At 37.4% G+C, this 26,522-nt stretch overlaps 1 protein-coding gene across 1 annotated transcript in view; it reads right to left on the bottom strand.

Annotated features, from left to right (window-relative positions):
- PMS1 (PMS1 homolog 1, mismatch repair system component) overlaps positions 1-26,522 on the bottom strand; it is a gene marked incomplete at its 3' end in the record, with an annotated part of 75,469 nt that overhangs the window by 20,863 nt on the left and 28,084 nt on the right. The window contains exons 5-6 of the mRNA XM_080689620.1: positions 8,597-8,713; positions 521-643 (exon numbers count right to left, since the gene is read on the bottom strand). Coding sequence (XP_080545746.1) covers positions 521-643; positions 8,597-8,713 — 240 coding nt within the window. The remainder of the gene's footprint in view (positions 1-520; positions 644-8,596; positions 8,714-26,522) is intronic.

Raw genomic sequence — 26,522 nt, forward strand, 5'->3', positions numbered from 1 at the left:
TATTGCCAACCTTAAGATGCCACCAAAAGGGGAAGATTCAACTGAGAAGCTGAGTAGATGTAACTACTTATTACAAAAAGCCATACTCAAGTAGTTATAACACTCCTTTGGAGGCACTGACCCTAAGTGAAGCACAAGGATTCATTAGAAGTACAAATATCAAATGCGGCCTGCCATTTCATGGTTAAAAGTCAGTGTCCTGGGAATTTTGAAGCCCTAGGGCTCAAATCAAAACTCTGTGACTTTCTAGCTACTTTCCTTAAGAAATTCATTTGACATTTGTTTCCCCATTATAAATGGGGATAATACTGCAACACAGAATTGTCGCCAAGTATACATGAGACATCATATGTAAATATCTAGCACAATGCTTAAAAAGTGATATTGTATCTGTTTATTGCCACCTTTTCCTTATGAAAGTGAAAATTCTTGGTAGTGGTCCTTGTAACAAATTGAAAATGACAAAACTAGTTCTTAATTTCTGATCCAGGTGATACTTTTTTTCCCCCAAAGCAATTACCTTTAATATGTCTTTTTGATGTATTGGTCGACCATTTATAAAGATGAAGCTCCTCTCTGGGGTTGAAAGACTTGTGGAAGAGTGGTCTGCATCAGGCTTTGGGAAGAATCCACTTAGATAAATCTATAAGCATAATAAATAGTTATAGAATATTCAATGTCAACAATGCAGTTCCAAGGGTCTGGATATATATAACATATTAAAAGGCATATAAAGCAAAAATTTATTTTCAACATAAGGTCTGAAGAGCTATATACTTCTGATAACCTTGTCTAAAAAACTGACCTTGAATATAATACTGAAGATACTCACATGGTGTTCTCTGCCTCTAACTCACTTTTTTTTAAGTTTAAGGGAAAACTGCCATTAATAAACTTTTCATGAATGATCAAACATTCACTCTGCTCAATTTTACTTTTTTTAAAAATTTCTTTCATCATACTGTAACTTTTCTAAGGCTCATTGTAATTCTCTATTTAGCCATCTTTTCCCATTTATAAATGGCTGTTTCTGTTTTTATTCAGAGTATACTACAAAGCCAGTCTTAGTAGGTTTTTATTTCTGAGTTAAAAATAATCTTTTAAGCTGGGTGTGGTGGCACATGCTTGTAATCCCAGCATTTGGGAGGCTGAGACTGGAGGATGGTGGTTCACAGACAGCCTCAGCTAATTAGTGAGGCCATCTGCAACTCAGTGAGACCCTGTTTCAAAATAAAGAATACAAAATAGGGCAGGGGGTGTAGCTCAGTGGTCAAATGCCCCTGGGTTCCAAACCCAGGCCCTAAAAAAAAAGAAAGTCTTTTACTCTTTGAAATAATTGTTAGGGCTAAATACTGATTGCACTGTTGTACTTTATTTTTGCTTCGAGAATTTTTCTACAAAAATGTTACTAATTATTTACATGCTATCTTTCTCTATTCTACAGATATATGAATAGGAGGGAGAAAACAGAGGATAATAGAAAAGACCAGAGAGAAAAGATATTTAAGGAATAGAAGGCAAGGAACATGCTCCTACTTTTACATTTAGCTAACTAAAAAAGCTAAAGACAACATAGAGAATAGTTAAGAATACAAGATAGAACTAGACTGTAAAATATAAATTCCAGATCCACTATTTTCTATGGGATTTTGGTCAAGGTATTTAAAATATAGGCCTATAATCACTTATCTGAAACAACAGGAACTAGTTGTGTTATCTGCTAAGAAACACTAATATTAAAAGTTAAGCTTAGGCTAAGGAAACCAAGTATGCCAGTGGGGTGCTATTTTTAGTTAAGCTGAAATCATGCGGCTCCTTACCAACACAGCCTGTAGACTGCCACCTATGTCTACGGTTATCCCTGCCCTTGGAAGTAAGTGTTTAAGGAGATGCATTACCAATTTTAGAACACTAAGTGCATTATTGTCACAATGCCAAATTATGCCAATTTGAGAAAATAAATTAATAAATCTGGATAATCCATTACAAAATGATACCACTTAATTAACTGTAAAACTTCACAGCATTTATAAATGGTTGTATAATTTGCCAGGTAACATGAGACCCTTCTTAAAACACCTGCTGGGCATCAGGGAGGCCTGTTCAGCCTCTGAAAGACTTATTGCATGTGTGGATTAAAAAAAAAAAAATTGCCCTCTGCTCTGAAAAGGCTAGAAATGAAAAAGAAAATAAAGAAAAAAATATGTAAGTGCTAGTGTTTTTCTTTCAACTGTCTTGGCTGGCCATTGTATAATTACTATTACTTCCAGACATTGAGCTTTAAACAGGTTTAGGGTAATCTTGAGAACAAACTATATCTAAGTTATATGGAAAAGTAAAATAAAATAGCAATTTTGCAAAATGATGTAAAAAGATCAAGCTAGTTCAGGCAAACAGAACATAAAAGATCATATTAATAACAAATTTAAAGACTGGGTTGACTTTAAAAGATTCTCTGCTTCAACCTAGAAGAAAAAGATCAACGGCCAAATACAATCAAATATCATTCCCCTATGTGATTCTCAATGTGGGCTTCTCTTTGTCTCTCCCTCTTCAGCTTTCTTTGTAAGCTGACTTCTTCACTGAGAAACCCCAGTCCCTCTCTTATTTGACTGTCTGAAAATCCCTATACAACTCTCTCCTTCAGGAAGCACTCCACTGCAGCAATCTGCTTCAGCTTTTTTTTTTTTCTCTTGATACTTCCATTTCAGTCAGGTTGGCTGGTGTCTTTCCTTTTCCTTATTGCCTCCTATAAATAAAGATTCAGGTCCCCTTGAATTCCACCACTAGGCCCGTTTTTTTATTTTTTACTCTCAAGTTCTCTCTTTGAGACATTTCATTCACATCCACGGTCTCAACAACTACCCATGCACCAGTGATGACCATATGTAGATATTGTAGACTATTTCACACCCTGTCACAAAGATATTCTCAATCTCAACACACTCAAAACTTTATAAAGTATTCCATATTTTGCTGCCCAATGTCTCCTCCTGTAATTTTTACTGTGATATAGAACCCTGACATTTATATGGTCTGTCAAACTCATTTCCTCTTCTCTACCATAATTAACCTTAACTGGTCTCCTAACCCTAATCTTCCAGAGTTACATTTCAAAGTAATAAATCTAAATATTCTGGTAAAAATAGTGAAACAAGTTTCGGTGGGAATTTATTTCTCCTCCATCCCAATTGCAAACTACTTAGCAGTGATGAAACCAAGTTTTAAAATAATTTCAAAAGACCTACCCATATAAACACAAGACAAACAAAGATGTTATGGTTGCAAACCATGTAGCAGAGAATGATGGATAAAGGCAAAAGCCTTGTGTACGCTAGGACTACAAACAAGATGTGTCCTTTGAAAATTAAATTCTGGCATGAAAATAAGGACAGAAAATATTCTGAACAAGGCAGAGGATGGAAATCAGTCTTTCCATTTGAAACAGGAAGCTCAAATAGCACCTCCATTGAATGGAAAAAAAAAAAAAAAAACTTAAAAATACCGTGACCACTGTTTGGAGCTGTTCTCCAGGGTCACAGGAAAAAACAGAGACAACTCTAAAACCCAGAACAAGGCTAAGCCAAGCTGGCTAGGAGAAGGAGTCTGCAAAATCCTGGCAGGATAAGAGGCATGGACTACTAAGCTAATACTTGATTCTGAACTGGGGCTGGGAAAGGAGGTATCTGCTAAACTATGGTAAAGGAAAGGAAAGTGGAGAGAGGAAAATGGAACAACAAAAATAGACCTGAATTTAAAATGATTTTGCAAAAATTAAAAGTTCAAAGTATATGAAACAGCAAAGAATGAGAGAATTTTCAGGACAATAGAAATGATAGAGTAAAATGGAAAAGATTTTGAATTTAGTGTGTGTAACATAGTTTTTAGAAGGTAAAGAAAAATAGCAACCATTAAAAAACAGAAGGTAAATAAATCAGGATTTGTAGCTACAAATTGAGTATAGAAAAGAATGTGAAATTAAGTAAATCCTGAATCCTGGAAAAAAATAAATGGTGTGGGAAATAAAAATAAGACAGCACTGAGTATGGCATAATGCAGAAACAAAAATATCAAAAGGACGATATACATCAAGAAGGAAAACAAGAGGGGCTCCATCAAGTCAACAAAGCCATGCTGGAAAATGCCTAACAAGAGCTGCCACAGTAGAGGCTCACTGAGACCACTGTCAGGAATAAAGAAATCCTTCCCATGGGAGGTCCCTTCAGATAAAAACTGTACCTTCACATTAAGGGAAGATATACAAAGATTCTTAGTAACCAACATTTCCAATGGCCAATGCAACTGTCATCCCAGTCTAGTGAATGTACTTGGGTAGACAAGTTTCACAACTTAAAGATATGTAATAGGGACAGAACAGGGGTGAGAGGGGACAGCTACTAGTAGTTAGAAAATAACCTAGAGTTGCTCTTGGCCAGGGATGACAAGGGGCTCAAGCAACTTTAATAGAAGACAAGTCTCTACAAGCCTAGAGACAATGGCATGGTAACGGGTAGCTGGAGGCAATAAATAAATAAATAATATATAATTTATATAAACATATATAATATATAAAATAAACATATATGTGTGTATATATATATAATATATATATTATATATATATGTTTAGACACACCATGCAAGAATAGGAGAGATTCAGTCTTATGATTACTTTCACCAGTCACTCAAAAGTTTAATTATTATTGTCAGCTTATAGAATGATACTAATTGAACTGCTTTTCAATTTCTTCCACTCCTCCATGCAAAAAGAACTACAAAAATGTGCAAGATAAACTCTGGTACCTATGATGGGTCACCAGGAATTTTTATGTAATTCTATCTCAAGGGAAAATAAAAAATCAGCAGGCAAGCACAGATCTGGCAACGTATCTCAAAACACACTGGAGAAAAAAAGTTCCCAACTACAAAACAGACTCAAGTGACTGTTCCACACACATCCACACAGAAAATCAGAGGTGACCAAGGATGGTGTTCTCCACACTTCAATGTGCACCCAAGCACCTTGCAAAAGTGCAGATTCTGATTCATTAGACCCGGCACAGGGCCTGGATCCTTAATTTCTAAGAATCTTCCCAGTAACTCTAACACTGCTAGTGTGTAGACCACATTAAGACTGCTGGAGTACCTAGGGCATGAAGACACATAGGTGACAAAGTCCCCGAAGCTACAGAAATCCAGAGGAATTGAGATGTACCCTAAACATCTCACGTTAGTTACCGTAAGCAAAGAACTCAACAGCTTACAGGCTTAAAACGAGGAGACACACAACAGGTGAGTGTACTCTTCTCTTAAAACCAAAAAACCGTGATGTATCATAAACCAGTTACATGTAACCTATCTTTGTGCTAGGGAAAAAAAAGACATGCAGAAAGAGAAAAGAGGATGGATGGACTGATGAATGAAGAACAATGTAATTAATTTCCTATTTGAGAAGAACCAGGGAGGTGAGTAGGGTACAGTGTGTGTGTGTAGAGTAAGCCCTCACCCCCTTACAGTACTTGATTACAGGACACACAAGGGGAGCCCGACAGTCAGTAAGCCAATCACAAATACCATGTTCCCAATTAGATTTCCTCCTTCTGGGGAAAGACAAGGAGAGACAAACAGAGGATTGGAGGGGGAAAAAACTGATAAAACAAAAACTATTTCCTAATGAATAAAATATTTTTAAAGGATCTAATACTTTAAAAACAAAGCCTTACTATCTTTAAATAGATTCAAGAATTTGGACCCATAAAAATGGCTACAAAAGAGCAATAAAATAAAAATGCTCTTAGAAACTAATGTTCATTGTAAAAAAAAAAATTTTTTTTTGGTTTGGTATTCAGAAATGAACCTAGAAGCATTCTACCAAGATACACCCCCAGCCTGTTTGTGTATTTATGTGTACACACACACACACACACACACACACACACACACACACACACATTTTGAAACAGGGCCTCACTGAGTTGCCAAAGGTTTTGCTAAGTTGCTGAGGCTGATCTTGATCCTGAGATTCTTCTGTCTCAGCCTCCTAAGTACTGGGATTACAGGTGTACACTACCATGCCCAGCTAAAAAAATTCAATAATAGAGTTAAAAATATAGTCAATGAGATCTCCTAAAGTTTATAGAAAAAAAAAAAGAGAGAAAAATAAGAGGTCCTAATCAATAATGAGTTCTCTTAAAAAAACAGAAAAACAAGCCAGGTGTGGTGGTGCATGCCTGTGATACCAGTATTTGGGAGGCTGAGACAGGAAGATCCAGGTTTTCAGCCTGCCTCAGCTACTTAGTGAGACCCTTTGCAACTTACCAAGACTCAATTTCAAAGTAAAGAATAAAAAACAAGCTGGGGAGTATAACTCAGAGGCAGAATGCCCCTGGAGTCAATCCCCAGCACCACAAAAAATATAAATAAATAAATAAATAAATAAATAAATAAATAAACAGAAAAAAACGATAATGGAGGCAAGTATATAACCACGACTAAGAAACCAATCTTCAGATTTAGAAGGTCTACTATAAGTGTTCAACACAATAATAAATAATAAAAGACATACCTATACAGATCCTTGTAAAATTTAAGAACAAAGAGGAAAGATCCTAAGAATTTTCAGATAGAAGAAAATAAATTTAGACAGAAGAAAATGGCATGCATTGATTTCCCTATCAGCAACAAAGGATGGTTAAAGATACTCAACATCTTCAAAGTTCTAAAGGAAAGTTATTTCAATCTAGAGTTCCATGACTACAACACTATCAACAGAGAAAGTGCAAAATAAATTTATCCTCAGATATGAAAATTTTTCTCCTGTGTTCCCTTTCTATGGGAGCTAAAGATGAATCAAAAAAGATGATGACTTGAGATATAAGAAATATTGGCAACAACCAGTGTACTGATAAAAAGAAATGTCAGTGTTAGAGCTGTACAGAAGGCTTAAAAAGCAAGTAATTAAAAACTAAGTGGGTTCTAAGACCACTGACTTCAAAAAGATATACTGAAGGCGGGCATGATGGTGCATGCTTATAATACCAGTGCTTGGGAGGCTGACAGGTTTGAAGCCAGCCTCAACTAATATTTAGTGAGACTCTCAGCAACTTAGTGAGATCCTGTCTCCAAATAAAATATAAAATAGGTCTGGGAGCATAGCCCAGAGGTAGAAAAGCCCCTGGGTTCCACTCCCAGTAACACACACACACACACACAAGATACATTGAAGTCTCAGCAAATTAGGGAGGCCCTCAGTAACCTACTACACTCTGTTTCAAAATAAAAAATAAAATGTGACTGGGGGTATAGCTCAGAGTGTTGAATACTCCTGGGCTCAATCCCTAGTACCAAACAAACACATGAACACACACACACACATACACACACACACACACACACACACACACACACACACACAACACTGCAATGGATTACCAGCTACTATAGTAGAGTGACTAAAAAAGAGTTCATTTTATTGCTGACCTGATGAAAAATCTTCACTTAAAAAAATTGCAAACCTCTGAAATAGCAAAAAAAAAAAAAAAAAAAAAAAAAAATCTATATAAGGTAGTCCATGTATTAAGCAAAGAGGAACATGATAAAGTTTGAGAAACTGATGGGAATATAAGAGAGATTTTATTTAATCAGAACAGTCAGAATATTCTTATTTACATGGCAAGAGTCATAACACTGGATTCTTAATATAATCTTACCACAAAATTGGGCTTTGTAATAAAAATTACTTATAGTTATAAAAATGTATACTCCATATAAGTTTTCAAACTTTGGAATTAATCTTCAGACAAGAGACAAAAGACTTAAACAGAGTAACAGGGCTGGGGATGTAGCTCACCGGTGGCACACTTGCCCAGCATACACAAGGTCCTATGTTTGATCCCCAACACAGAAAATAAATAAATAAAAGGTGTCTTATGAAACTATGTTATTGAGCTTGATAATAAAAAAAGTATTGCTTACAAGATCGAAAAAGGAAAAAAGCAAGTAAGTATGGAGGAACAGCAATAAGTAAAACAGGTAATCAAAAAGCCCTGTCTAAACCAAATCATCAAAGAAAGGAAATTTCAGTAAACAAGCATGGAGAAGGGAACACAGAGATAAGCAAGCTCAATTATTTTATAATATAAATAGTAGACACGATTCTATATTAAGAATCACTGGTTTTTGTCATTCTTGGGGTAGACTGCATTCTCCCTTGAATGTGTATTCCCCACTTTCTTAAATAAATTTCTGTCTATACCTCAGGAAAAAAATTTGAAAAAAAAATTTTTATTGGGGTCCATGGAACTCAGGGGCTTTCTCTGTCCCTCCGGGATATACTCCCAGACCTATTTTTCAGCCTACCAAGCATGGGGATTAAAAACATGGGCCACCAGGCCCGGCTGAAAAATTATTTTTAAAAAAATAAATGCAATCAACAAACACAAAAGATAAAAAGAAAACAGGGCTAGGGAAGGAGGTGAGCTTTCTTTGATACCTTACAACATATTCAATTAAAATGTTAAAGGGCAAACCTCTTACTATCCATCACCAAAGGGAAATAATTTAATACCTTCATTAGAAAAGAACATTTCATTGTATACCTGTGATTCTTCAGAGTGGTACTGAAAGGATTCCATGTTGCTCATGACAGCAGTCCCCAGAACCGACATAAGAGCCATTTTGTGGTCTGACACTCTAGTTTTCTGCCAAATAACAGCCTAGGAACAAAATGACATAGACAACTTTAACACAATTTAGAGTTACTAAACTTAGTTTCTTAACTGTATTTATTTCTACATTTAGCATTCTTCCTCACCGCGTGTGTGTGTGTGTGTGTGTGTGTGTGTGTGTGTGTGTGTTTCTTTGGGTGGTAATGAGAATGGAACCTGGGCATTCTACCTCTGAGCTACACCTCCAGCCCTATTTTACTCTTTTATTTTGAAACAGGGTCTCACTAGGGCCTCACTAAATACCCGAGGCTAACCATGAACCGCAATCCTCCTGTCTCAGCCTCCTAAGAAGTGGGATTACAAGCATGCACCACTATGCCTGGTTTTACCTTATATTTTCAAAATCATTTAAAAGAGACTCATGAGCTATAACATCTGACAGAACAAACTCTGGTCCTGAGTTTTACGAGCTGTACAATCTACTCAGCTTCCCCTAAACCTCACTCTTCTCCCTACAAGACAGCCATTTCTTTCTCAGTCATTAGAAAATGAAACTATGTAACATACACAAGCATGCATATCAAGTCTAGCACAAAAATTCCATTAAATATTAAGTTTTTTCTCTCTTTCCAAACTTCAGAATATTTACTTGCATCTATATATTTGACAGTGCAGTGTTACTCCAAGTATAATGGCACTTTTTAATCCAGGATAAACAGCAATGCAGGATTTCTACAAAGAGGTAAAAATTTTAAAAACAGCATATGCTTTAAAAATATCCTTGTAATTATATTTAAAATACAGAGAACTTATAGTTTCCTGAATAACACAGACAGAAATGCTGAATAATAAGCATTTTTTTAAACTATGTGTATAGTAGGAGAGATTAACAGAATCATGGTCCAGAGAGACTAGAACAAAGTCTGGCTGTGAAGTGTGAGGTCAAGTTTGACATACTACAATTTCTTCAGTTAAAAAGGTCCAAATATAGTCAAATCCCTTGAGAAATCATCAGTGTAGAAACTATTCTTTTATTCAACAAATATTCACTTAACACCTCTTAAGTCCTGATGAAAACATACAAAGGGCCTAGGAGAAAAAAAATCAGTATTGAGCTGGGCGTGGTGGTGAATACTTGTAATCCCAGTACTTGGGAGGCTGAGACAGGAGGATCAAAGTTCTCGGCTAGCCTCAGCTATTTAGTGAGGCCATCTGCAACTTAGGGAGACCTTTTTTCAAAATAAAGAATAATAAAATAGGGCTAAAGCTTGGAGTGGTGGCACACACTTGTAATCCCAGCATTTGGGAGGCTGAGACAGGAGGATTGTGCAGGTACGAAGCCAGCCTCAACTACTTAGTGAGGCCCTTTGCAAGTCAGTGAGACCCTATTTCACAATAAAGAATAAAAAATAGGGCTGGGGATGTCTCTCAGAGATGGCCCCTAGGTTTGATCCCCAGCACCACACACACACAAAAAAAAAAAAAAAAAAAAAAAAAAAAGGGCTAAGGGTGTAGCTCAGAGGTAGAATGCCCCTGGGTTCCATCCCCAGTACCTTAAATCAATATTGACATTCAAGGAACTAGCTAAGGAAGCAAGGGGAATCCAAAAAGACTGGCCACAGAGACAGAAAGAGCAGAAGGAAAGTGTGGGACACAGAATAACAAAGTTGGTTTTTGTTTCCTTTTGCGGTACTGGGGTAGAACCCAAGGGCATTCTACCTCCAAGCTACACCCCCAACCCTATTTTTTATTTATTTTTTTTAAATTTTATTTTATTGGTGCACTGTATTCATACATCATAGTGGGATACAAACTTTTGTAGACATACATGCACACATCGCCCATTCAGCCCCCACCCGATCCCCACCCCATTCTCTCCCCATCCCTCCTTCCCATGCTTGGCTTAGTGGTTGACATCTAGTATTATAGCAATTTATCCAAAATTAAAAATGATAATCTCACATAACAGTTTCATTTGTCTGATACCAAGCGTTTGATGATTTAAAGATAGCATTTCAATATTTCTTTTTGCTTTCTTTCTTACTAGAGCATATTTTTTTCTGTTTTTTAGGTGAAACTATCATATATTTAAATATTTATTTTTCAGAAAAAAATCTATCCTAATATGGAATATGAATTCTAGATACCCAAAACGATCTTGAAAAAGAACAAAGCTAGCAGATATATATTTTCTGATTTCAAACCATATAAAGCTACAATAATTGAAACAGTGTAGTACTGTTCTAAAGGCAGATATATAGACCATTGGAGTTAAATACAAGCCTAGAGCTAAATTCTTCCCTATATTGTCAAGTTATTTTTGACAAGGTTTCCACGAACATTTGGTGGTGGAAATAATAATCTTTTAACTAAATATTGTTGAAAAATAATAATTACATGGAAAAGAATAAAATTGGACCCTTATCTAATCCCATATACAAGTATTAACTCAAAATAGATAAAAGACCTAAATATTAATCTTAAGACTATAAACTTTTAGGAGAAAATCTGGGTCATAAAACCTCACAACATTGAAATTGGCAGTGATTTCTTGGATATGATTTCAATGGCACAGGCAACAGAAGAATATACAAACTCCATAAAAAATAAAAGAAAATATTGTATATCCAAAGACAATGTAAACAGAGTTAAAAGTTACTAATAGAATTGGATAAAATATTTCCAGATGCTATATCTGAAGGTATATTAATATTCCAACTAGAAATCCTAAAAATTAACAACAATAAAGGCAAACAATACAACTTAGAGATAGGTAAAAGACTAACATAAATAATGAATCTCCACAGATAACCAATCTTAGTTGTCTGTTGGATGGAAACTCTTGTTTCTCTGGTTCTGGTGAGTGTTACCTATTTCTTCTTTGTAGTTAATCTCTTTGAGTATTTTCTCTAGCTCTGGTTTTGAAGACATAAATTCCTTCAGTTTCTGTTTGTCATGGAAGCTTCTTATTTCTCCATCTAATTTGATAGAAAGTTTTGCTGGATAGGAAATTTTTGGCTGGAAGTTGTTTTCTTTCAGAGTTTGGAATATGTTACTCCAAGCCCTTCTGGCTCTCATGACTTGGTTTGGGAAGTCTGGAGTGATTCTAATTGGTTTGCCTCTGAATGTCACTTGGCCCTTTGTTTTTGTTGCCTTTAAGATTCTCTGCTTGGCTTCCACATTGGTCATTTTGACAATTATATGGCGTGGGGATCCTCTTCTCCGATCCTGTCTAAAGGGAGTTCTATAAGTTTCCTGGATCTGTGTATCAACCTCTTGCTCTATATTTGGAAAATATTCTGCTATTACTTCCTTGAAGAGATTGTTGATCCCTTTGGTATCACTTTCTTTTCCTTCCTCTATTCCAATTATTCTTAGGTTAGCTCTCTTAAGATGGGCCCATATTTCTTCAATGTCAGATTCCTGCTGTTGGATATTTTTTTCTAGATTAGAAACTATGCATTCATTTTTGGATTGCTCATCTTCTAAGAGCAAGATTCTGTTCCCCATGTGGTCTAATCAGTTGTTTGTGCTTTGAATTGAGGCCTTTACTTCATTAATTGCATCCTTTATCTCTTTTTGGCTCTCTCTGAGTTCTTTTCGAAGCACCTCTATTATTTCTACAGTTATTTTCCTGATTTGATCTTCTAGAAATTTCTGATTTTCTGTTTTATCAGGTTCTGATGTTGTGGGGTTGTGCACATTCATTACTCCAGTGTTATTCCTCTTTCCCATGATTTCGGAGGTTTGTGCCTTCTCTGGGTTCTTCCCTTGGGTCACTATGGCTTCACTTAAGGTGCTCTGGATCTCGAGTCTGTATTATCTCAGACCCCTACTCCTTTACTGGGTTGTATCACAGAGTCTCCGACCCAGGGAGTCGATAGAGGCTGCTTTAAGCTATGGGGGGTGCCAGGTTGCACGTTCTCCTATGGTGTGATATCTCTGCCACCACCACTCCCTCACTGGGTCAAGTCCCAGGAGGCCCAATACTGCGATTTCTCCTCTGTGGCCCGCAATTTGACTCACTGTTCTTGAGTACGCAGATGTAGCTGTACTGGACTCGGTGAATTCACTGCTGCTGCCGCCGCCGGTGGCAATATGGCGCCTCTGCCACGCCCTCGGCCATGAGGCTGGCGTATTTTTTCTTCTCTGGTTTTGATTTCCACTCTGAATCCCTGCAGCGTGTGCTGAGCTCAGCCACTGGGAGCTTTAAATGCTGTCTGCGCCGAAAGATCCCGCCTGGCTGTTCCGCAGCGGCTCACCTGGCTTGCTGTAGCCATCCGTTGAGTTCGCCGCTGCCGCCGGCAGTATGGCGCTGCTGCCGCGTCCTCGGGCGTGTGTGTCTCCTCTGTGGCCCTGAGCTCTGTTCTCAGTCCGCTTTCTCTCTGGAGCCTGGTGGTTTTTTTTGTTTTTCTGGTGATGGTGCTTTCTGGCTATGAAAGGCGCTCTTTTTGTGGTAATGGAGATTGGTTGTTAGCGGGACTCTTAAGCCCCGCTTTTCTCGGTCGCCATCTTCCCGGAAGTCCCTATTTTTTATTTTTAAACAGGGTCTCACTAATTGAAGAGAGCCTCACTACTCTTTGAGGCTGTCCTTGAACCTGAGATCCTCCTGTCTCCGCCTCCCAAGTACTGTGATCACAGGTGTACATCACCACGCCTAGCTGAAAGTTGTTTTTAAATAGAAAGTAGTTATATACACCCAAGATAGAGAGCAAGGCAAGAATAATGATGTCATTACTGGATTCAGCAATCAGGAAGGTGAGAACTGTTCTAGAGCAGTAAACACAGCCAAATTTCACTGATTTGAGTAGTGATCACCAGGAAGGTATAAAAAAGTATGCCCAGACATGTCTCAGGAAGTCTAACTATGAAGTGTAGACAAGGTAGTGACTGGAAGGAGAAATGTGACACTCTTGACAGGAAACAGCAAGGAAAGAAAGGGCAACACTGACAATTTGGGTTGTACTCAAATTAATGTTAATAAAATTTCATCTTTGTTCTTTTTCTTTTATTTTTTATTTTCGTAAGATCATTCATGGAAAAGTGAAAAGGCAGTGATTTAAGTATTTAAAAGGACTGTGAAGGAAGGTCTCAAAGAGCTCTTGTAGGATACGAAAAAAAGAAAATGAATTTTCAGGCAGCACCCTGTACCTGCATTAAAAAAAAAAGTTTTCAATGAATCAAGCTGATAAAAGGGAGATATAAAATCATACTTCCCATTCCACATGTCTGAGATTTTTAGCCACTTTGCCAACCAATTACACTGACTTGCTTCTGAAAGATTCTACAGTTACTTCTGTAAAGTCTAAAAAATGTAGAAGTTTATGAGAAAAGAGAAAGGGGAGAAAGAAAGAAGTGGACCTCAGGATTCTGGCCAAAGGAAATCCTTAACATGGCCAAGTACCTATGAAAGCAAGAAGTTCTAATTACGTTGTGTATAATAAAGTAAAAGGTGAAGTGAATGGACTCATGTTGTTCTCTAGTGCATATATGAAGAGGAGAGAATGGATGTGCTTTTCTGGATAAGGTGACAATAATGACTATGTTTATTGATCTAAGCCATCTACAAATTACTTTTTTTAAAATCTCAAAGAGTAATCTTCTTAGGAAAACTGAGATAATATTACAATTATTGAATAAGAAAAACTATTCAATATGTAGGATAACAAAGAGACAATTACCTATTCCTAGAGATTTATTGGTACTAAGCAGATTGGATTATGATTTATGAAGAACTTATTGCATGCTAGGTACCTAGAAAGTACTGTTTATTTTCACAATCATTTCTGATAGGTATTATTATCTAATTTTAAAGATGAGGAAATGGTAACTCAAAGAAGTTAATTTGCTCAAAGAAACAGAGATAGAACCAAGACTTATGAAACCAATGTTACTCCAATTTGCTTGGCTCTAAACCTCTCACCCTTTTTACCTTCCAACATTTCTCTCTTCTCTAGTCAAAGACAGCAATACTTTAAAAGCAAGGCCTTACCTTAACACGAAGTCTCCTAAAATTAAGTTTCTGAAAAATGCATTAGTAAGTTCACAAAACAAAATTATTTTATCCTTGTCATTTAAACAATTTCCTTTCTTGTCTTTTAAACAATTTTCATTTAGAAGAAAGGGGCGAAAGGGGTCCTCAAGTCAAAGAAAAAAAACCCAGGATAATAAAGTCCAAAAAGATCAACAGTTATAATCCTACAGTCAGAATATTTTTGAAAATGTTATTGTTAGTACCAACCTCAATCTCTTTATGCAGATCCTTATACCTAAAGGCTTCCAAATTCTCAGTAAGTCTGTATTCACTAGTATTTATGTAAAGATAAATGCACAATAATAAGTCTAAAAATGGATAGCAAAATAGAAGAGCTAGAAAAGCAATTCGGATGTTGTTCCATCCTAAATTTCAACGTTTCACTATATTTTGCTTTAGAGGTGGACCTGTATTTGTAAAAGAACATAAGGTATATGAAATCAGAGTATAAAATAAATTGCATGCAATTAAAAAAATATGGGATAGTTTCAGTATATATATTTCTCTCTCTCTTTTTGCAGAACTGGGGTTTAAACTGAGGGGCATTCTACCTCTGAGCTATACCCTAGCCCTATTTATTTTGAAACAAGGTCTCACTAAATTGCAGAAGGCCTCACTAAGTAGCTGGGGCTGGCCACAAACCAGTGATCCTCCTGTCTCAGCCTCCCAAGTACTGGGATTACAAGTGTGTACCACCATGCCTGGCCCCAGCATATATATATATATATATTCTAAACATATATTGTGTTGTTTAATACTTTTATTTGGCACATTGTAATTATACATCTTAGTCAGGTTCAAAGTCATACAAACATGAACACAGGCATTGGTGTGATTTGTGGTCTGTTTATTAACTACATTTAAAGGTTAATGAAGTAGGCTACTTAAAATTAAAAGTGGACACAAAGGATAGCCATCACAAGTATTTTTTAATCCTTTAGTTTACCTGATATAATAATAATTAAATGTTCTGGATAAATTAACAATTTTGGAAAAAGCAGGGAATCGTGGCCCACTACCATAATCCTGGTATTTGGGAGGCTGAGAGAGAAATATCATAGATTCTAGGTCAGCCTTGACAACTTAGTGAGACCTTGTTTCAAAATAAAAATAAAAAACAAATAAAATGGGCTGGAGGTATAGCTTAGTGGAAGATCTCCTTAGTAAATAAGCAAGTAAGTAAGTAAATACTGGTGAAACTCATTTTGAATGTGTTCAATAAATATTTACTGAACATCTATTTTGTACTAGATTCCACATTAAAAGTGAGGAAATGCCGGGCATGGTGGCGCACGCTTGTAATCCCCATGTTTGGGAGGTGGAGACAGGAGGATCGTTCAAAATAAAAGTATAAAATAGGTCCAGGAGTGTAGCCCAGAGGTAGAAGGGTTTCAGGAACCCCAGTACCATCCAAAAAAAAAAAAAAAAAAAAGTGAGGGAATATAAAAGTAAAAAAACAAAGTCCCAGCTACAAGACACTAAAATAATTTTAACACATTATGAATAATGATTATCATGAAACAAAGTGGGGCCAGGAGTGGTCGTGAATGCTTGCAATCCCAGTAAGTGGGAGGCTGAAACAGTATCTCAGGTTTGAGGGCAGCCTCAGCAAGTAGTGACATTCTCACCAACCTAGCAAGGCCCTATTTCAAAGAATAAAAATAAAATAGAGCTGAGGGTATAGCTAAAAGAATACCCCTTGAGGTTCAATCCCCCATCACACACACACACACACACACACACACACACACACACCAACCACAAAACAAACACCAGACAATAGGACAATAGGAACATTGTAGAAGAAACCTCAGTCTGCTGAACAGAGAAGCTACGTATGTGCAAGACTTGAAAGGAGTCTACTTCTTAGGCGAATCCTGAGTAGCACATTCCTGATAGAAGGCCATATGCCAAAGTGTGGCAGTACAGATGAGCCTTGGTGAGGAGGAAGCTAGACAGACAAAAACACAATGAATGACCTGACACGCCATGCCAAAGAGTCGACAGTTTTTCTTTATGCGATACAGAATCAGTAGAGAAATCTAATTGGAAAAATACTATGACCAGATGTGGATGTTAGAAAGAGATATTTGTAAGAATGATTTAGTAAGAAACGAAACAAGACTAACATGGATTAAAAAATGACTGTATTAGTACAAACCCAAGGTTCTCTGTTTTTATTGAGGATAAACAAAATGAATGAAGTTCATTCGCTGTGTTAGTCAGCTAGTCAGCTTTTCATCACTGTCACCAAAATCCCCAACAGGAATAACTCAGAAGAGGAACGTTTTCGTTTGGCTCGGATTCAGATGTTCCTGTCCATGGTCGGTTAGCTCCATTGGTTAGGCCTAAGATGAGACAGAAGGGTATGGTGCAGGAGAGTTGCTCAGTTTAGAGCAGCCAGGAAGCAGAGGGAGAGACAGAGAGGGATGGGGAGAAAAGGTGGAAGGAGAGTGGGGGCAAGACAGGAAAGGAAGGGGCCAGGGACAAGATGTAGCCCCCAAGAGCATGCTTGACCTACTTCCTCCAACCACATCCTACCTGCTTACAGACTTTACCTCCTCTCATAGATGAGGTTAGAGTCCTCATGATGCAATCCCCTGGACGTTTCTGCACTAGAGACCAGCGCTTCAACACATGCTCTTTGGGGCAATTCCAGATCCAAACCCTAATGGGGACCTTAGAATTGTGTGTGCATCCTGCCACACTAGCTGCAAGGCTACTGCTTTTTCCTCCTCTCCTGAAAGTCCAGTGGAATGCACATCAGTGATTGACATTTATAGGATTATCCTTCTAGTTGTTTTTTTTTTTAAGCTAAACCATTTGCAAGGATATTTTACTAATATTGACAGGGTGGCCAAGAATCACTGGTCTTAATAACAGAACCAGCACAATAAGAAAGAAAGAAGGCAGAGTAGACAACATGAAGTAGAATTGTGACTTGGTGATGACTGTATGAGCAAAGAAAGAAAAGGAGAATCAGAAACACCTCCCAGTTTTTTTCTTTGTTGTTGTTGTTTTGATGATACTGGGGTTCTTGGAAACCCTTCTACCTCCGGGCTACACTCCCAGACCTATTTTTATACTTTTTTTTATTTGGAAACAGGGTCTCTTAAGCCAGCGCGGCTGGCTTTGAACCCGCGCAATCCTCCTGTCTCCGCCTCCCAAGTGCAGGGATTACAAGCGTGCACCACCATGCCCAGCACACCTCCCACTTTTTGAACTAGGGTGGCAGTAGCATCATGCACCAAGAAGAAAATGCAGAAGTGCAAGCTTGGAGGCAGGAGGAGGAGGATGGGCTCAGTTTGCTCAATGCTGAGTCCCTGATACTGATACTCATTAGGGTTCACAGAACACTTATGTGTGGATGTTTCCTACAGAAAATTAACCCTGGTAGAGTTTAAAACTAGTTCTCGTTTTTACTGATTAAGACTACTGGTTGACACACCTTTGTACCCACTAATAATTATAGACTTTGTCCACTACTTTACTTCAGAAAGTCCAATTCAATTTTTTCTTCTATTAATTTTTATTCAGATATAATTTACATATTGTATAACTTGACCACCTTAAATTTACCATCTAGTGGTTTTTAAAGTTTATCTACAGAATTGTGTAAGCCACCACAATTTAACTTTAGTGCAATTTTATTATTCTAAAAAAAAATCTCATATCTACTAGTAAAGACTCCTATCCATCCTCTACAGTTACTCATCTGCCTTGTCTCTATATACTTTCCCACTTTTAGTACTTTATATAAATGGGATCATACAATATTATCACTTTTATGGCTACTACTTTAAGCCATCCAGCAGCTGGTGATTTAAGGGACAATATTCAAAATATCAAAACATAGATAGGTTCTGAATAATCTGTAGCTATGAAATAGCTCACATCAAAAATTCCTTACAACAATGAAGTAGTACACAATAAAAATGTATTCAAACACATACAGTTTTTCTTTTCTTTTATTGGAAGTGCTAGAATTAAACCCAAAGCCTAACACATATTAAGAAAGCACTCTACTCCTGAGCTACATCCCTAATGACACATACATTTAAAATGGTCATGAGAATTTTTCAAAACAGAAATGTTTTTAAATTCCTGCACCATAGTATAAAGCCTGTGATTCTACTAATGTAAACATCAAACTATTTACCTTAATTTATATAACAATAATCCATTAGGTACAGTTATAAATCTTAATTGCCATCTAATACAAAGCTGCTAATTCACTGCCTGATTTGCTGAATAGTTAGTATACAGAACTGTAAAAAGATCAACTCAGGACATGAGTTCTAGAAAAGCTGTGAAATATAAGAACAATAAACGAGATATTTAAAAATCTTTTTAAAGTAAACACTGCTAGTAGCCTGGGAGCATTATTTCACACTAGGCAATTATTGCATCAGAGCAAGGTTAATTTAGGGACATTTTCCAAACTTAGTACGCTTGGGCCAGCAATAAATGATAAAGATATCTGTTGACAAGTAAAGTCTTTACTATTAGTTATGCAATATTTATTTTCAAAACAAGATCCATTACTAAAGAACTAAAGAAATTAAATGTGATAAATTAAAAAATTGAGAACCTAGATGAAACTGGACTTTTAATTACATTTTCTACAGAAAATATATTTTCAGTTTGCATTCTCTACCATTTCTTCAATTCTACATTATTTTCAAAACAGAGTTTATCTTTTCATTTCCTGAAGGTTTTTGTCTATCTTGTCCTTAAACTGAAAGCTTAACGTGCTAAAAATACACGCAAACCTCCATATGTTTCCTATCTAGGTCACACGAAGTTGGAGCATCTGGATGTGCCAAGTAAGAATCTGACTCTGGTCAGTATGATGACAGTGCAGAAACACCTTAATCAAAAATATATTATGACATGCACTCCATCTTGGGTTGGACTGAAGTTAGCCAAATATAACTTGCCCTGTTCCTACTTCATTGACAAATGCTATTTGAAGAAAATAAAGTTAGATGAGATTAATCAGTATTTAATTAGTAAATCTCAATTGTAAAGGCATTCTATGATACACAGAAAAAAAGCAGGTAAGCAGGCTGCATATAGATGATGGCTGATAGAGATGATTCTCCATCTAGAATATGATGAAATCAAGAGTAGACACTATTGGCTTCAAGTGCAACTACTCTGGTTTGAATGTCTTCTCCAAAACTCATGTTAAAATTTCATTGTATTCATACTATTTCACGGTAATAGTATGAAGAGGTAGAGCTGGGCATGGTGGCCCAAGCCTGTAATCCCAGTACTTGGGAGGCTGAAACAGGAGAATCAGGTTTGAGGCCAACCTCTGCAACTTAGTGAAGCCCTCCACAACTTACTGAGGACCTGTTTCAAATTTTAAAAATAAAATAAAACAAAGTAGGCTGGAGGTACAGCGTGGAGGCAGAACACCCTGGGTTCAATTCCCACTGACCTCACCCACCTACCCACCCACATACAAGGTAAAGCTGGAAGAGATGATTAGGTCATGGAGCACCACCCTCATGAACAGATTAATGCCCATCAACAGAGTGGGGCAGTTATCTGAGGAGTGTTCTGGTAAAAAGGATGAGTTAGCTCAACTTCTCTATCTGTGCTTGCGTGCCCTATGATAATGCAGCAAGAAGACCCTCACCTCATGTACTCCTCAGTCTTAGACTTCCGCTTCTAGAAGCATGAGCCAAATAATTATTGCTTATAGTTTACCAGCAGAAAATGGATGGAGAACAACTATTTTTTTATAAATTATATACATAATTATACTAAGCTCACATTTTAATTTCTTAGATAAAAAAGTCTTAACTATTTTCAAGGTCTTACATATTAATATAACTGGACCCATATCTAGTTGAAAATTTGTCAAAAATCCTTTTCCTTATAAAAATTATATGCTATAGGAGAAGATAATAAATCAAGGAAAAAATACATATATGCTTGATGTTGGTAGGTTTTAGGAAGAAAAACAATGTAGGAAAATGTGCACAGGACAGGGGAAATAGTTTAGATTTTAGGGTGGCTTAAGAAAGCTTCACTGAAAAAGTTTAAGGTTTAATACCTAAACTAGACACTGGGGGAGAGAGGGAAGGGCTCTAGGCAAAGGAATGACAAATGCAGCAGTCCTGAGTTGGAAGGAGCATGACTGGCAGGTTAGAGAGGCAAATGAAGCAGGTGAGCAGGCAAGAAAGAAATGAGCTCTGAGGTCATGGTGGGCTTGGTAAGCTACGACAGAGGTCAGCAAAATACAACCCAGGGCCAGACTGAGTCCACGGCCTGAGCTGCCTTCACGCTGCAACAAAAGAGTTAAATGGTACTAAGAAAAACTTTATGACCTATAAAACCTAAAACATTTAATATCTGGAGTCTTTAGAAAGTTTATTGACCCCTGCTATAGAACTTATAGGCTACCTATAAAGATTTTGATTTTACTTTGAATGAGATAGGAATGAACTAAGGAGGCATTATATGATCTGACCTGCATTTTCCAGGACTGGGCAGAAAATAGTCTGAGGAGGGCATGGAAGGAAGCAGGGAGAGTCAATTAAAATAATACTATAGGCCGGGTGTGGTGGTGCACGCTTGTAATCCCCGCACTTGGGAGGCAGAGACAGGAGGATGGTGCAGGTTTGAAGCCAGACACACTGGCTTAAGAGACCCTGTTTCCAAATAAAAAGTATAACATAGGTCTGGGAGTGTAGCCCGGAGGGAGGTAGAAGGGCTTCCAGGATACCCAGTACCACCAAAAAAAAACCCAAAAAACAAAAAAACTATAAAAATCCAGGTAAGCAATGATGATGGCTTAGACCACAGCAGTAGTCAGAGACATGATGTAAGTCACTTGGAGTCTAAGCATCTTTTTTTTTTTCTTCAGGTCTGGGGATGGAACCCAGGGGCATTCTACCTCCGAGCTACACCCACTACCCTAATTTTTATTCTTTATTTTGAAACAGGGTCTCACTAAGTTGCGGAGGGCCTCACTAAGTAGCTGAGGCTGTCCACAAAATGTGATTCTCCAGTCTCGGCCTCTCGAAAGCTGGGATTACAAGCGTGCACCACCACTCCCAGCTCTAGGCATCTTTTGAAGGCAGGACTAAAGAATTTACTTTTGTGGGGTGGGGCCAGGAGAGAAGCTCACCAAACATTGTGTGCATGTATGTACCTATCATACTAAACATCACTGTGATGTGAAATTACAATGCACCAATAAAAGTATATTTTTTAAAAAAGTAGTCAAGAATAACCCTGAGGCTTTCTGGTTTTTCAACCAGAAAAATAGAGTTCCTAAATACTTATGGGGAAGAGTATAGAAAAGTAGTTCATGACAGTTAAATGTGAGAAGCCTATTATACTAAAAACCCCCAAAAACCCCAAAATAGATACTGTGATGGTAGCTGGATCTATGAATGTGGAGCTCAAGGAACAGTTACAGAATGAAATATAAATTTAGAAGTCATCAATGTATAACTGATATCTAAAGTCATGAGATAAAATAAGCACACCGAGAAAATGAACATATATAAAACCAGAATAAACTCTAGGACAGTAATGTTTAGAAATTAGAGCCATGATGTAGAACTAGGAGACTCATAATAGATGGCCAAGAAGGTAGGAAGGACACCCTAAGGATATGTTGACCTACCAGCCAAGGAAAAAAGTGTTCCCCAAATGGGGAAATCAACTATGCCAAATGCTACAAAAGGGCGGGGAAGTAACCGCTGGATTGAGCACTTTAGAGATCAAAGGTGTAAAAACCACTTTTGGTGGATTTGTGCGAAGGAGAGCCTGGCTAGAACAGGTAATGAGAGAATGGGAGAAAAGTAATCAGATAGAATAACTATAAACAACTCTTTGAAGAAGTTTTACCCAAGTTGGGCAACTGGCCTTTCCTAAGAACATGAAGAGTACATTTACCAGAACAGAAGGGAAGGATGATGCATGGGCACAAACTGCAGACACATGAGTAGTTTGCTGATGTTCTCAGTTTTCTCACTAAGATAAGAAGAAAGATCATCAGGTAAGTGTGAAGCCGGAGGACAAAGTACTAGTTGTTGGGGAGCAGATATGAAATAGTTATTTGGGATATTGAAACTCAAAATGCGGAACATGGACCAGCAACAACCGCATCTACTGTCGACTTCTTAGACACACAAAATGTTATACTATCCCTGACCCACTGAATCAGAATGTGTGTGTGCTTGAGAGTGTGTGCGCATGCGTGCATGCATGCTCGTGCACTAGGGATTGAATCCAGGTGCATTCTACCTTTGGGCTACATCCTCAGCCCTATTTTATTTTTTATTTTCAAACAAGATCTTACTAAATTGTGGAGCGCCCCACTAAGATGAGGCTGGCCGCAAATCTGTCATCCTCCTGTCTTAGCCTCCCAAGCACTGGGATTACAAGTAAGCACTAGCATGCTTGGTTAGAATTTGTATTTTTAACAAGTTCCCTAGGTAACCTGTATGCATATTAAAGTTTGTTTTAAGCAATGATATAGAGAACCAAGAGAGGAAATGGTGGTATGATTACCAAGCAGCATTAAGATTAGTATTAATGAGCTGGGCGTGGTGGCACACGTTTATAATCCCAGCATCCAGGAGGCTGAGACCTGATTTCAAAATAAAGAATAAAAAATAGGGGAGGGGTTGTAGCTAGGAGTTCAAATGCCCCTGGGTTCCATCCCCAGACATGCCAAAAACAAAAAAGAAAAAAATTAGTATTAATGAATCTAAAGTGGTACCTGTCAAGAGTTGTGTTTATGTGTGTGTGTTTTCTTCCACTATGTTCAGCTGCACTGGTTCAAGCACTGAGATGATAAAAAAAAAAAATGGATTTGATTAGTATCTGACTAGTCAAACAGGTATAATTAAATGAGAAAGAAACAAGGCTACTGAGAAAGTGCCCAGAGAAAAGATGATAATGATAGGCCATATATATGGAAGGAGAAAAATGACATAAAAGAACAAGAAAAACAGTTAAAAACAGTAGGATCAATGGATCTTAGATCCAGTAGTCTAAGGATAGTTGCAAAGAATAAAGAGAAAGGAGGTACTGGAGAGAGATGGAATACTTAATGCTGAAATAATGGAGTAGGCCCAATTTGGGGCATTGGCAAGATCTATGAGACAGCCAAGTAATGAATGGCTCAGGAAGGGTGGAGAATAAAATCACTGGAGAAGAGGAGATGAAAGTTCTGAGAAGCTAGGAAGGAGTAGGTATGTAGATACTGAAATCACTGCAGCGACAATGACCTACGGATCTACGTGCATGAGATTCAAGGCTGAGTAGAGTTGTTAGGAGAGGATCAAGAATGGTCTGCAAGTGGCATTGAGACACAATGATGTGAGGAATCAGTGAGAAAAACCAGTCAATACTGAAAAGGGCCGTAGGGGATCCAGGATCCAGGGAGAGCCAGATTTCAGTCACAGTAAGACATGATCAACAAAAAGAGTAAGGGAACAGAGATTTTACTTATGACTGACCATGAAATAAAGCATTTCAGGAAATGGGGTCGTGTGAAAAAAAAAGTTAGAAAAAGCAATGATGTATGTAAGAGTAAGAATTTAGGGTGAAGTTGACTGACATAAGCAGGAGTAAAAATTATGATGAGATTAGTCCTGAGGGTGTCAGAGCAATTAACATTTGTAAGGCTCTGACCTTTAAGGAAAAAGTTAGAGAGGTCACCAAGATTACGGCATTCTGGGAATCCCATTTGACACCTGCAAGTGGAGACATGGAGGAGAGTGGTGGTCTTGGTTTGAAAGCAAAGGCTCACTGATAATCGCTACTAATAAAGATTACAAAGAGGTGGTCTCACAACCCTATACACTGGGCTTTCATCTAGCTCCTGCCGATGAAACCCTATGGAGAAGTCTTCCTTTTTGTTCATAATTTCTCTCATTCATAGGGAATTTTTTTTCGACTTTTTTTTGCTGCCTCTTCTACTTTACTACTTGACATTTAATACAGAATAGAATTCCAGTTGTGAACTGGGTTTAAGTGTATTCTGGTAATTCTCTTGGGCTGTAATCAAATCAGGAGTATGACTGAATTCTCTTGAATATTTAACAACAGCTAAGATGTGTATCTGCTCGGAGCAAGTAAGAACTTTTAGATGGGGGTAAAACCTATCTCCGCATACTAACGTGTATCTGAGCATCAGCACCAGCCCAGCCAAACCCTTAGCGAAATACTCAGCTTTTACTGGTCAGATCAATACACACCCACCAAGAAGTCGTCCCTGACAGTTCTGGCCTGAAGTAATCTTTTCTTCCCCTCAATTTTCATAGTATTTATTAATAACATTTGATATTCACTAAACTTTTGATTATCTTTTCAATTATTTAGGTGTTTACACACTTTCACATCTCATCTCATTTCTATTGTCAGCTCATTCCGAGTGTGGCCACAACATAACCTTTCTGAAGTACCTACTCAACACTGTATCTAATACACAAAGGATGCTATAGTAGAGGGAATGCAATACATTAAACATTAAGAGATCTAAATTCTGGCTCATCCTTTACTGTATTCAACACTTAAGTCATTGGGCAATCTACTCAAACTCTTGGGATCACACGGAGATAAGATGGCACTGAAACACAACTAAAAACACCATTTGTTAAAAGATTTGGGGCAGGACAAAAAAAAAATTCAGTGATCATTTCAGCTGTAAAGATGTAGGAATTCTTCTACTCCTTATTAAGATTATTTTAAGATTTGACCATGCTGCAGAACTTTTGAATGATAGAAATGTGAAATTCCAATGTTGGCCAGGCGTGGTGGCACACGCTTGTAATCCCTGTGCTTGGGAGGCGGAGACAGGAGGATCGCAACAGGTTCAAAAACAGCTACACTGGCTTAAGAGACCCTGTTTCCAAATAAAAAGTATAAAATAGGTCAGGGAGTGTAGCCTGGAGGTAGAAGGGTTTCAAGGAACCTCAGTACCACAAAAAAAAAAAAAAAGAAAGAAATTCCAGTTTTGTAAAAGAAATGGAATTGCTCAAATAGATCTCAACATCCATAAAAATTAAAAAGTTTCAGAACTGAAAACAGTCTGATTTTCATTGACCTAAACTCAAAAGCTAGATTTGTGCAGGATTTCCTGGTGAGATTATGGGTTGGAAGAGAAATCTATAATGTTAAAGTAAAAAAAAAAATTCTATTAGGATAAATAACAAGTATATAATTTGTTGGAGGCTCAGTAAAGAACTAACTATGTGGTCTATTTAAATTAGTAGAAACAGAATATACTAAACTGATAGCTTGTACAGGCAGTCCCTGTCAAATGCTGTCCCCTCACACACACCCCATTGCCCCATCCATAATCAGTCTTTATGTAATGTCTGACTAGTTCTAATGAAGACATTATTAGTGACTTCAATTCCAGGAAAAGAAATAGACTAGAATAGTATAATGAACACAAGTGAAATAAACTCTGTAAAAATCTAAGAGACCAATGGGGAATCCAAAAAGATGAATTCTCCCCTCCCCTACAAGTAATTCATTTTAGAAATAAATACTATGAGGAAGGTTCAACAAAGGCCAGAGCATTTAAAACTGGCCCTTTATACAATTTTGACTTTAGTACTAATTGATTTAATATATTACCTACTTTGTGCTATGCACTGAGTAAAAGTGAATATAAATCAGTTAAATGAAGGCCTCCTTCCCCTAAGAGGTGGCTGTTGAACACGGGAGATGGAATGCAAATCACTGCTAAGGACAAGGAAGAAATATATGAAAAATGCTATGGGAACATCTGAAGCACAAAGTTCTCCTAGGTGAAAAATAGAAAACTTCAGAGATCCTCTA

The sequence above is a fragment of the Muscardinus avellanarius genome (assembly GCF_963383645.1).
Source record: "Muscardinus avellanarius genome assembly, chromosome: 2".
In the NCBI taxonomy this organism is placed as follows: domain Eukaryota; kingdom Metazoa; phylum Chordata; class Mammalia; order Rodentia; family Gliridae; genus Muscardinus; species Muscardinus avellanarius.